Source organism: Gekko japonicus, unplaced genomic scaffold (assembly GCF_001447785.1).
Source record: "Gekko japonicus isolate JY-2015 unplaced genomic scaffold, Gekko_japonicus_V1.1 scaffold695, whole genome shotgun sequence".
NCBI lineage: Eukaryota > Metazoa > Chordata > Lepidosauria > Squamata > Gekkonidae > Gekko > Gekko japonicus.
The window spans coordinates 648,976-662,862 of NW_015159731.1; the positions used below are offsets into that span (position 1 = coordinate 648,976).

The 13,887-nt window shown below is 42.9% G+C and overlaps 1 protein-coding gene across 1 annotated transcript in view; it reads left to right on the forward strand.

Annotated features, from left to right (window-relative positions):
• NUP210 (nucleoporin 210kDa) overlaps positions 1 to 13,887 on the forward strand; it is a 148,948-nt gene that overhangs the window by 65,465 nt on the left and 69,596 nt on the right. The window contains exons 13-15 of the mRNA XM_015428914.1: positions 9,337 to 9,535; positions 12,127 to 12,272; positions 13,299 to 13,520. Coding sequence (XP_015284400.1) covers positions 9,337 to 9,535; positions 12,127 to 12,272; positions 13,299 to 13,520 — 567 coding nt within the window. The remainder of the gene's footprint in view (positions 1 to 9,336; positions 9,536 to 12,126; positions 12,273 to 13,298; positions 13,521 to 13,887) is intronic.

A 13,887-nucleotide genomic window follows, 5' to 3' on the forward strand; every position in this document is an offset into this window, starting at 1 on the left:
ACCATTGGATGGATTCATGGTTAGTTGAAAAATTGTACCCAATGAGTGCTCGTAAATGGCTCTGCGTCTACATGGAGCGAAGTCTCAAGTGGAGTGCCACAGGGCTCGGTCCTAGGCCCAGTGTTGTTCAATGTTTTTATAAATGACCTGGAGGAAGACATAGAGGAGATGCTTATCAAATTTGCAGATGATACGAAGCTAGGTGGGACTGCTAATTCTGAAGAAGACAGAGTCAGGATTCAAAATGATCTAGATAGGCTGGAACAGTGGGCTGAGACAAATAAAATGAATTTCAATAGAGATAAGTGCAAAGTCCTACACTTAGGTACAAAAAATCAAAGGCATAGATATAGAATGGGAGGGACTTGGCTTGACAGCAGCACATGTGAAAGGGATCTGGGTGTTCTGGTTGATCACAAGCTAAACATGAGCCTGCAGTGCGATGTGGCTGTGAAGAAAACTAATGCAATCTTAGGGTGCATTAACAGAAGCATTGTGTCCAGATCAAGGGAGGTGGTAGTTCCGCTCTATTCTGCTATGGTCACGCCTCACCTGGAGTATTGTGTCCAGTTTTAGGAAGGATGTTGACAAGCTCAAGCGTGTCCAGAAGAGGGCAACCAGGATGGTGAAAGGGTTGGAATCCAAGTCTTATGAGGAAAGGCTGAAAGAGTTGGGTATGTTTAGCCTGGGAAAGAGAAGGCTTAAAGGGGACATGATTGCAGTCTTCAAGTATTTGAAGGGCTGTCATGTAGACGATGGAGCAGATCTATTTTCTCTTGCTCTGGATTGCAAGACTAGGTCTAATGGGTCGAAATTACAAGGGAGTCGTTACCGGCTAAATATCAGGAGAAACTTCCTAACTGTAAGAGTGGTTGAGCAGTGGAACAGTCTGCCTCGGGAGGTAGTGGATGCTCCTTCACTGGACGTTTTCAAGTGGCGGCTGGACGACCATCTTTTGGATATGTTGTAGGTATGTAGGGCTATCTTTTGGCTATGCTTCTGCAGAGTGCAGGGGGTTGGAATAGATGACCTGCAAGGTCCCTTCCAACTCTAACATTCTATGATTCTATGCATATGTACACCCAATCCAGCGAGGATATACTATATATGTAGAGTCAGGTGCTGAATGTATACATGTGGTGTGGGGACTGTCATGGGCATGGATGAGGATGAGCTGACAGAGCCTGCAGAAACCACAGCTGGCCCCTCTGAAGCAGCAGAGGAGTATAGCTGGCAAGTGCCTGTAACACCAGTCTGCACACCAGGCCCAAATAAGAAGGAAGAACTGCAAGCTGAAAGTCCTGACTCACCCCCACATGTGACTCATTTAAGGGAGCGACTGCGACAAAACTTAGCAAGCAGACGAAGAGAGGCCAGGCTACAAGGGAGATGCTCAGCCAGCCCAGAGTTCTAACAGGAGCCTGGCTGATCGTGCAGCTGGCTAATTGGTAGCAGCAATTTAACTCCACACTCTGGGCAGTACCCTTCGTGAAAGCACCAAGTCAGTTTCGTGCTGCTAGCATCCACTCCGGCTTGGCTCTTGCACCTAGACCTTTGGACCCTCCGGCTTTGGCTTTGGACTATGTTCCTGGCTCCTGACCCCGGCTTGGCTTTGGACTATGTTTCTGGTTAGTGATTTGGACTTGGCTCTGTGTTTCTGGCTCCTGACCCCAGCTTGGCTTTTTGGACTTTGCACTGTCTTCTTGACTCCTGACCTTGGCTTGTTCTGGACTCCCTTTGACTGATACCCCAGCCCGTGACAGGGACTGAGAAATAGTTTACCCACAAAGTATCATACAATGAGATCACAGAATCGCAGACCTGAACAGGTTGATTGACTGACTCTATGAATGAGGAGAATGCAGCCAATCGAGCTAAGTACCAGGCCAAAGTATTTTAATACCAGGCAGGGACAAAGAAGCCTTAGGAAATCTATATTTTTGTGCCTTGAGGGATGTTTTTTACCTTTCCATCCACAACCTAGTACCCTGTGTTGCGTTGGAAAATTTCCTGTCATGCGATTGATGTTGAGAGTCGCTTAGTAATGTATGGATGTCTATGTAAATTTGTAAGTGGCCCAGAAATGTTCCTGTGCACATGGAACTCGCTGCACAGTCTGTCATGTCAGTTTTTTATTGTATTCATATACTGTCAGTCATCCATCAGCTAGGTGTCTGGTATTTTCCATAGTCAAGTGACTTTACTACTTTTTACTACATTCAAATGCTTGTGAAATGTTTTTAGCAATGAAGATCTAAATACAACATTGGATTATTGCTGGGTTTTAAGTACTCTTCTTCTGTAACCAAATTTAGTTCACATTAATTCCTCTAGAAGTTCAGCTCCTTATGTTTTCAGATGGATTAAGAACTGGTCTTTAAAAAAAATGCAGTGACTTTTTAATTCAAAACATTCAGACAAGATCTGGGCAAGAGAAAAATCATTACACTGTATCTAATAGAACAAGCAAAAGATGGCAGCTGTGAGCAACCAATAAACCTGTTTTCACTTGAGCAGAGGAGGACACTCTGAGACATTTGGGTGATTCTTTTCCATCTCCAGTGGGGAGGGAGTGCCTGCCACCCTTAGTTTTTTTTCCTCCCAGCCTCCTTATGAATGCAGGGTACCTGGAATGTGCTGTAATTTTCTTTCTCCTCATGTTCTGGAGTTGCTTTCTTTTTCTCTTGTGTTTATCCCCTGTCTTCTGTCTCCAAGCTGTCTCCAAAAACCCTTCTGTCTCTGCTTCTTATTTTGGCTCTGTCTTTGTTGGCTACTCCTTCGGCTGTGGCAGTGGCCTCCGCCACCTCACTGGCAGAAGCCTCAAACACAGCAGCCTCTTTGTCCAGAGAGACCGAGCAAATCATTCCTGGCACAGTGGCCAGAAGATGACTCTGGTGTGAGCATCTCAATCCATGTCTACTTTTTCAGGAAGAGCCACTTGCTCAGACTTAGAAGATGACACGCAGGCAGCCACGTGAATTTTGCCACAAAAAGCTAAGTGCACCCCGCAGAACAGCAGACATCGAGGGAAGTGTGCCAGGGCTTTAGATAATAAGGAGCAGGTGTCTTCTATAGCTGGGAGTGGTAAGCAGGCAGGGAATCCCTGCAATACAGCAGAATTGGGCGAAGAGGATGTCTTCTGTGTGTTCCCAGGTTTATGGGCTTGGATAGAGCAGTTTGTTAATCAGCTTTGGGAGATCAAATAGCAGCAGGCTCTTCAATCAACAAGAAAAACACCTCAGCAGACAGCCAGGTCTCCTCCCTCCAGCCCATTCTCCTAGGGTTCTTCCCAAAGGACAGACTCTGCAAAGAGATACTTAACAGTTCATCTCTAGCCTATCTGACCTTGCCAGGACTGCTAGAAAACACTCCATGGTCCTCCTGTGCCCTAAATCACCCTTCCTGGAGACTGCAAAAGTGGTGCCATGGTCCATAGATCCCATGAAGCAGTGACTCCATCTATAAAGACTATAAATGGCTACTTTAATTTAGCTACTTGGCCATTTCTAGGTGGTATGCTTTGTGGTAAAAATCTCCATGAGATCTTAGTGGAAACAAAGGACAAGAATAAGGCTGTGCCTTTCTCAGGTAAGAGAATGTAAGCGAAATCCAGTCATTATGGCTCTCAGTCCTTTTGGTCTCACCAGTCCTTACCCAGATTTTATGTCTACAAAACCCTTCCAGTTCCAGACAAGGATACATGCCAGCCAATAAATCCCATTCCTCTGGTCTAAACCTCACTCCAGGGAAGTTAAACAAGTGTTCACAGTTGAACTGACTCCAGACAGCTGCCAATGGGAAGCACCTACATCTTTTCGCCAAGGTCTTGAATCTCTCCACATCTGACTTACAATCTCAAGAGCATCTTCCATAGATACTCCCCCTTGAGTCTCTATGAGACAGGTAATCTATAAATAATGTAAATATAATAAAAATAAATACTCAGTTGAATTAATTTCAACCCCATAGGACAGATACCTGAACTCCCCAGTACCCAAAAGAGCTGCAGCGAACCATGGATGCCATAGATCACCTGCTGTGGATCAGAGGAGTTGAACCAGTTCCACCACATCTAATATCCTCAGCTGTTTACTCAAGTCTTTTTTTACAGTACCAAAACACAATAGACTGGAAGGCCATCCCTCCCTACCAGTTTGGTGTAGTGGTTAAGTGCGTGGACTCTAATCTTGGGAGAACTGGGTTTGATTCCCCACTCCTCCACTTGCACATGGCTGGATGACCTTGGGCAAGCCATAGTTCGCAACTCCTGGGGAAGGGGGTTCATGCCAACAGCTTGCAGGTGGACAACGAAGCACCCCACTCCCTCCACAGAGAAGGCCGGCAGAGAAACGGGCAGAAATGGGATCCTCTCCACAGCCGCCGATGCACGGGGGACGCGCACGTTCCTGAGTGCGAGGCGACTGGAGAGGTCTGGTCTTACCCAGGGGAGAATGTGTGGAGACGCTGCGGCAGGCAGCGTCGGGCTCCCTAGGCTCTCCGGAAATGGCCACTCCCCTATACTTCCCGACCCAGGGCGAGATCCAGAGGGAACCACAAGAGGGGTAGACATAGGGAAGAGAGAAGAGGTGACGGGTGGGTTAAGGGAGGAGTAAGAACACTGGGAAAGGAAAGGGGGGTGTTACCAGGGGATGGGAGGAGGATAAAAGGAGGGAAGCAAGGAGAGTCGGGGAGGATTTCGGAGGCGACTGGCCAGACAAGCGAGGGAGACGGAGACGCAGCTGTTGACCCCGAGGAAGGTGACGCGGGGAGTGACGAAACTCCCCGACCCTTCCGCATCTGAGGCTCTCGCTACTCTTACCCTAAAGGTAGAACATACTCCTGCAAGGTAAAGTCTTTCCAAATAATGGGCGAACAGGTTCAATATCAAGCCTTAATAGGTGTAACTATTCATCCCCTTTTAACTCTGTGGCATCTCACTTCTTAAAGGTATAATCTTAACATCTTGAAATTGACAAGGCAATCAGACAAGGTAATTGACACAGACCCAAGCAAGTCTGTTTGCTATTATAACAACTATGTTACAAGTTTACAAAAAGGAACCAAAACTTATAAACAAATCAGTACAGAGAAACTTACACCAAGGAATCACCTCAAATAAACTGACATACAGGAAACAGGCCAGATCTAATTAATTGTTAAACCCAGCAGGTTGACACGTATTTAATCTAAAAATCCAAAAGGCTTCCCTACAAAATAACATGTTCTGCATATCCATCATGCTGTATAGTTTGGGGCAGACCACCTCTAACACTACAAATATAAAATCCTCAGGACTATGCCTCTTCTCTGAGAAATTTTGGAAGAGGGGGGCATCAGGACATTTGTGTTTCAAATGAGATTTGTGTTCCAATACCCATGTCTTTAACGCCCGTGAGGACTTCCCTATATAATTGAGTCCACAAATACATTATATCAACCTGCCTTTTCTATCAACCTGCCTTTGGTTGAGCAGGTTGATAGAAAATTAATATCTTTCTTAAATCCTGCTTCCAGGAAACTCAGGCTTTTGGTCTCCCATGCCTGCGGGCATGCTACACATTTGAAACATTTAAAATGACCTCTCGGAGTAGATTTCAAATGTTTTATTGTTGGAAATTTCATTAACCGCTGTAGTTTTCATTAAGTTGTAGAGATTGATGAATGACAATGGATTTAACCATGGAATGAGAAGAAACAACTATTGTTGTCTGTATGATTTTTAATGAGATTGTTTAATATATAGCTTGGTAGTACATTGTCTAGATATGAAGATAACATTGTATATTGTATTTTATGAAGGAGACTGATGTTTGGAAGAGGTTCTTTTTACGAAACAGAAGTTTAACTCTGGAGAATTTCGTCCATCTGAAATTGGAAATTTATAAAAAGATCATATTATATGCTCTGATTGTACTTATTTCTGTAATTTGTAAGATTACAATTTGTAAGATTATAAGCGCTTTTTGCATCAATTACAGTTTATTTGTTATTCATTTTTGTTGACTATACGAACTGTAACCCCTGCCCTATATGTTGATCTTCGCCAGCTGCGAACCAGCTGTGAGCCTCAGACCAACTAGGGCGTCGGACCCACCAAGTAGTCCTTGACAACAGGCTCTGTCTCCCACCTAGTCCTAAATCAATATAGCCCTACCAATTTAGTTTAATAGCCTATAAATGCCTCTTTTAAATATACACACCCACACATACATACTCACTCCAATCAATTAGCCAATAACTTAAATTTAAATAGTGGCTAATAGAAGTCTGTGGGAAAATTTCCTTTAAGCAACCAGAGGATCTCTTGTCAATCTGTAGCGGTGTCTGTCACAAACCTTGACTTGCACAAACCTCGACATTAATGCCTTGGCTAACAGAAAACAGCCACAAATATCATACTGACTAGGTATGCATGTGTAGCTAGATAAAAGGATTCCACAATAAAATATTGTTCCAAAATGGATTGCGTTCAAGTTAACATTTCTTCATTGACCTCTGAATGTTTACTTTTGATCTAAATAGGTAGGTTAATAATTTTGCTACATTTTGATTTAAGATGTAGCCCTCTTCAGGCATTGGGCACTCTGATGCAACCTCCATGTGCCAGAAGGTTGGGGACCCCTGGTCTATTATAATTATTTTCCAAATGTAGTTTAAATAGAGATCAAAATAGTGGGTAAATATTAACATGTAGTGTTATCCTGCTTGTTAAACTAGTGTTAAAAGAAGGAAAAAGTTAGCTTACGGTCTCATACTGCTGTAGAGACCTTACAACATCTGTTTTCTAAAAATGGCACTTTTTAGCAGATGACAGTTGCCCGCAGGAGACTCAGAAATGATGTTTTTAATTAAAACTTTATTTTCAGATTCATGATTCAGAGCACATATCAACAGAAGTACACTTCATCCCATTTGAACTTGTAGCAGCGAACATTAAATGAAATGAGCATCTTCATTTTAAAAGATTTCAACTGTCTGCTCAAGCTTTGCATCCTGTGTTTGAAGCAAGCATCTGTCTGCTGACCTTGATTATCAGGTTATGCAAGTCGTCTATAAGTTCCATGAGGATTACAATTTTAACACTGTACCATATGGTGCAACAATTTAACCTGAAGCAGTCAGCAGATGGCTTAAAAAGTTAGACATGCCAGATGAAAAGCTTTGATCAAGCAGTTGTTATGAAATGTTGCTACCACATCTGCAATTGTTTAATGTTAGAAAGAAATAAAATATAAACATACAAATCAAGAACCTAATTATCCCCATGTCTGAGGTAGCATTTCTACACCTTATGTAACTGGAAATATATTACAGAAGATCAGCCTGCTTCACAATCTGTGGTGAGCTGTCATGACACACAAGTCCTATGCATATAGGCACAGCAGAAATCTTGCTTTATTCCCTGTCTAATGCTATTGTAGAATTACTACCCTAGTCTACAGGTACTTGTGTGCAGTAACAAGCCATGTGTGAATCATTACATGCAATAAACTCTGTACATACACCTGTAGAATAAATGAATGATGCTGGGTAGGGAGGAGGGGAGCAACAAATTTAAAAGTGGGCTACATGTTCATAACATTTCAGGAACACTGATCTAATATAGATTAAAGTTTGTTGCAAGTTCACCACCCTTGGGTGTCTGAATGTATTGCATTTTATGTGGTTGACTCCTAATTCTCCCTTCCACTAGGACCCCTCCTTCAGCAGAGGCAAGGCTCCTTAGTTAGCAGAAGGGAGTTGTATGATCCTTTCTGTTTCCAAAATGATAATCACCTATGGGAGCACAATGTTATCATATCTTACTCTACTTTTAAGCAATGTGCTAGCTATGTATAAAGGAATTGAAATGAATATGGGCTGCGGTCACACGCAACATTAGCCACGCAAGAGATACGGAAGACAAGCGGAGTTTCCGGTCGCGATCTCACCAGCACATCTGGGAAGCGTAGCGCTTCCGTGGCACAACTGAGGCTTCCTGCCGAAAAAGCGCAGCAAAAAACTAGTACCTTGGAGGTACTAGTTTCCAGAAACTGCGGGGCAAGGGCGGGCGTCTGATCGCGTTTCCGGTGGTATCCGGCGCCCGCCCATGTCCCCTTGCGGAAAAGGGTTTTTTTTCCCCACGTCTCCGTGGATGCGCACACGCACCCAACGGAGCATGCGCATTCGTAGTGTACACAAAAAAAGAAAACCAGTTCGCCGCGCCGCGCGCTTCTTCATTGCGCGCAGGCGTGTGTTGTGATCGGCACCTCTCCCTTGCCATGGAACCTCCACAGTACCTCCACAGAACCTCCACAGTAGGTCTGATAGCTTTACTGCATGTTAGTTTGCCCCGGGGCAAACAGCCACACTTCTCCTCTGCAGTTTCCTGCCCGTGTGGCAGGGGCCATGATTTGACAACTATTATGAAGAACTCCACAAACATTAAAATTTCTTTGAGGGGAAACAGTCACCATAGATTATATTAATAAAGGTTTATTACATTTTCAGCTGTATGCTTACAATATGACATGTAAATCCTAATGTAAATATACAGAACTAAATTTTGACAGGTAGCTAAAAATAGAGGCTCTTGAACTTCATGATGGATCACTCCCACAAGTACAAAAACAAATTATTTAACCTGCTCAGCTATATTAAAGACCAAAAATTGATCAAATAGAAAAGTGCATTCTTTTCCCAGGTGAAAGGTTAGGAGCATAATCCTATGCAGAGTTACTTCACTCCATGCCCATTAGTTTCTATAGGCCTACGTTTAGAGTAATTCTGCATAGGTTGGCAGTATAAATGGATCACTGGGGGCCGGGGGAAAGGGAAAGTACAGTCATATGGGTCTTATGACTAGTGTTAAGGTACCCAAAAGAATGGCAGCTCTCTCTATTCTTCCCTTGAATCCCCAGTACCATAAGCATAACTAGGAGCATGGACAACTGCTTGTGTTCTACTGATTGGAGAATAATGGACAGAGGAGGTAGATCCATTACCTACTCACTGTTTAAGTCAGCCCATAGAACTTTAATATGTGGATGAAGATAAAAAGCTTCCCCTAGCAACTGCTTGCTCTTCTATAATCTCCTCCTTACCTTCCATGGTTCAAAACATACACCAAACCACACAGATGGGTCTTATCTTTGTACTGCTTCCTAAGGTTCATTTCTTTGACTGTGTTTGTTGGTGAATAAACCAGAGAATGGCCTGATGTTCATTTTTATAATGCTTAAAAAATTAGAGAACTTCCATGGAATTTTTTTAACATTTCCTTCGTTAGGATTTAATCATTATCTCTTAATCATCATCCCTTTTTCTGGCTACTGTGTCTTCATTATTTTTTCTTAGGTATATGTGACAGAACCTAGTGACATGGAGTTCATACCGTGTCAAGTTGAGGCACGTGTGGGTCAAATTTTGGAGCTGCCTCTGAAGATTAATGGTCTAATGAAGGTGGAAACTAGTCAGATAGTCACCCTGAGTGACTGTTCACATTTTGATTTAGTTGTCGATGTTGAAAACCATGGTGTGTTCAGTCCAATTCAAGGTAACAAAAAATTCTATCCATTATTCACATTCTGTGGTTTTAAGATTTTTAATGAACAGCAGATGTTTATAAATGATTACCAGGGATCATAACAAGATTAGTGTCACAGTTTGCCTCTTGGATGCTTACCTGACCTGAGTACAAAGTGCCCTTCTGGTGAGTGGCAGTGCACGAATGCATCACTTCCTCTCTATTGAGCTTTACCACTGTTGCCAGTGGTCATGCTGCCACCCACTGCACAAAATGTTGTGCTGTTTAGTATCTATATTAATGAGAGAGTACAAAGCTTTGGATATGGATATCATCGATGTGCAGAAAACTCTCTCACACACACACAATAAAATACACCTCGCAATGCTACCATCTCTGTTTTGGGGCAATGTCTGATTGCTTAGATGAAGTTCCTGAGAGAGAGTAAGCTGAAACTGAATCATAACAAAATGGAGCTGATGCTGGTTGTAACACATTTGCTCTTGATGGGGATTAGATGAGTCCCAGCTTTCTTTGAAAGATATTCAGAGCTATGCACAAGTTAAGCTACAGTTTGAAGTTTTAGATTATACCCCTCCCATTACTAACTTAACTTCTTTGGTAGTAGGTTTCCCTTGCTCGAAAGCCAGTCGAATCCGACTCTAGGGCTGCGGTGCTCATCTCCATAGTAGGGCCTCTTTAATATAACGTGCTCAGTTTGCCATGGTGACTGCACTACAGTAATCTTGAGGTTTATAACACACATTACAGGGGGCTGCTCATGAACACTACTCAGAATTGCAATTGGCACAGAATGTGTTATCCTGCCTGTTAATTGGGAGGAAGTTGTAGGAAGCTTATTACTCTCACTTTACGGTTGCTTTTGGATCTAAAAAGGGAGGGGATATGGGTATCAGGCTCCCCATGCTGGAAGGGGCACTTTTGGTGCAGGCCCAGAAGTTGAGGAGTCTGGGAGTGACACTGGATGCCTCTCTTTCCATGGAGGCCCAGGTTACTGTAGCTGCCTGATCCACCTTTTTCCATCTTTGGCAGATTAGGTTGCTGAAACCTTATCTCTTCCCCCCCCCCAGACTTGGCTTCAGTGACCCATGCAGTGGTCACTTCCAGGCTTGACTACTGTAATTCGCTCTATGCAGGCTTACCCTTGAGGCTGACCCGGAAATTACAGCTGGTGCAAAATGCAGCAGCGCACCTGTTAACGGCGACGCCTATGCAGGCTCACATTTGGCAGGTGCTCTGCCAATTGCATTGGTTACCAGTAGAGTTCCAGATCCGCTTCAAGGTATAACCTTTAAAGCCTTACATGGCCTGGGACCAACATATCTGAAGGACCGCCCGTATATGCCCTGAAGAGCACTACGCGCTTTGGATCAATACCTCCTGGTAGTCCCTGACCCGAAAGATATCCATCTTGCCTCAACCGGGGCCATGGCTTTCTCCACCCTGGCCCCTGTCTGGTGGAACATGCCCCCCACTGAAATCAGGGCCCAGCAGGATCTATTTCAGTTCCACAGGTCCTGCAAGACGGAACTGTTCCGCCAGGCCTTTGGCTGAGGCAGCAGACATCCATATATGGCCTCCCTGAGGTGTTTGTCACTCTGTTAACAACTATTGGCTATGGCCAGGAACCTCCCACAAGCAGAAATTTTCTTTTGTTATTAGCTGTGACCACCATTTTAATATTTATGATGATGTTTTACATTTTAATTTTATTACATTAATATATTTTGTATAAATGATATGTTGTTACCTGCCCTGTGCCCGCTTCTGGGAAGGGCGGGCTATAAATTTGAATAAATAAATAAGTATTCTATTGCTTACCTTTAAAGGGCCATACTTGAAGTATTATTTTTCTCAGTATGAATTTGTGACAGCACCATTCAACACACACCCATCTTTTGCCCCACCCCCAGACACATCAAGTTGACATCAGCTGCTGCCTGCTCATGGGCTTTTTCAGTGGCTGTACCTGTTTTATGGAATGGCCTTCCAGAAGAATGGAGGAGAGGCTCTATTCTGATGACATTACAAAGGGATGGAAAGCAGCTTTTAAAGAGAGTTTGGGGGGGGGGGTTGGAAGATCTGAGAGCTTGGATAAGTTCTCCTTGCATTCTTTCTGAGCATTGTTCAGTCCAAAGAGTGGCATAAGTGATTTTTAACTTACCTCACTTTATCCCTCAAGTGGCTCTACAACATCCTCCCCTCCTCCATTTTATCCTGTGAGGTACGTTAGGCTGAGAATGTATGCCTGGCCCAAGGTCACCCAGAGAGCTTCTATGGCAGAGTGGGGATTTGAACCTGATTTGAACTTCACAGAATACAGCACTCTTAACCACTACACCACACTGGCCATTATACTTTGCTGGCTGTTTGATGGATCTTATTTTAATGCGCATGTTATTTTGCCTATTTGTTTTTATTTGTGCTGATTGTTTTTGTTCTTGTTACCATCTTGGGTATCAGTTGCTGGGAGAATGGTGGGCTGACAAGTATTTCAAATAAATGAAGTTTACTTTCAAGAAAACCCATATTTAAAACCTAAACAGGAATATCGATCACTTTCTTTCTTTATGAATTTTGGTTTGCTTTTAAACATATAGGAAAGCTAAACCCAACTCCAGACTACTGCAGCGGAGTCAGAGTAAAAGCTGAATCCCAAGGATACACAGCACTTGTAGTTAGCTATACACACGGTCATCTTCACCTCCGTGCGAGTATCACCATAGCTGCCCATCTACCACTCAAAGTAAGTCTGTGGCTTTTTTTCTAATTCTTAAATCTAATCTGATGCAAGGTAAATAGTTGAGTTGACCAAAAATATATTAGAGATAGGTCCTTTTATTCTATGAAAAAGCTTTTTACAAAAAATTATCTTTCTTATAGTAACATTTGCTATCTGCATTACCACCATCCATACAAAGAAAGCTGTGCTCAGATTATTGCCAAATTCCCCACAGTGATCCAGGTACCATCTTTTAAAAAAAGAACAGTATTATGTTGAAAGTAGCTGAAAATAAGCCCATCAGTGCTAAGTATGTTTTCCTAGTAGAGCTCTCATACATTTCAGTCCAATGCAATCCAAGTATTTTTGCTTAGGATCACAGCAGTAACATGAATTTAAACTATCAGTTTTCTGACATGGAACAAAACAATTTGTGGTAGCCCCAGACCTCAACACACATTGGCCTTTTTCTCCCATAGGTAGGTTACTTCAGAATAATCATAAAACCTTTATTATTAATAGGAAAATTTATCAGACGCATGAATTACAAGAATCAGATTTCAGGATTCTTGAAACAGACTGATAGAATGTGTACCAAAATGTGGGATCAGTTGTCTGATGTTACAGACCCCCATGTTACAGCCCCCCAAAGAAGGTGCCCCCAGGAACGAGCTTTCTGGGAAATGACAGGAACGGGTTCAGGAGTGGATAGAATGGATCCTGTGCAAGCTAGAGATATCAAAGTTGTAGGGGACCTCCCTCAGATACTCCTCTACATGCCTTCCAAGCTATGTTGCTTTGAAGTCTGGTAAACATTTTGATTACGCGGAGGCTTTCTGGAAATGTATCCATTCACAAACTGTCATGAACAGCTTGGAAGTTCATGGAAAGGTCATGCTGGTTGACCTGCTACGGACTTAAGTTCACAAACCACGAACCGCCCAAAATTCATCACAAACTTTAGTTCGTGCCCGTCCCTCGTTCTGACAAGGTTCTTGCACTGAATTCATCCTATAGTTTGCAGCATTTAATCTATATCTTTTTTTCTAGACAATTGATCCTACATCTGTTGCATTGGTAACTTTGGGTTCCTCCAAAGAGATAATATTTGAAGGAGGATTGAAGCCATGGGTTCAAGAACCATCGAAATTCTTCAGGAATGTCAGTGCTGCAGATCCAAGTGCCATTGGTTTATTCTTACTAGGGTCAGCCACAAATAGGAATCCCTTCCAGCATTGGGTTAGGGCATCTTGCAAAGCTTTGGGAGAACAAGTAAGTACAACAGATAAGTGTGATAAATCATCTTGGACTATAGCCAAGACTCTCAAGTATTACGTTGCATAGAGTATGAAATTTAAATACATAAATTAGTTCCTGCTGTTTCCACATTCATTTGAATCTGATACCACTCCCGAGATACAAGCATTCTTAAATTGTGAACAGTGCAGGTCCTCCTTGTGTCAGGAATGGTGTTAAAAGCTTTCAGTGCATTTCCTAAGTACAAGGACATTGGTTTTTTCCAGAGATTATTGAAGTCAGGAGGTTTGACAAGATTTGTTTGTGTATTTTTATTTATTATTATATTTCTATCCCGCCTTCCCCGCGAACGGGCTCAGGGCGGCTCACAGTTTAGGGCACA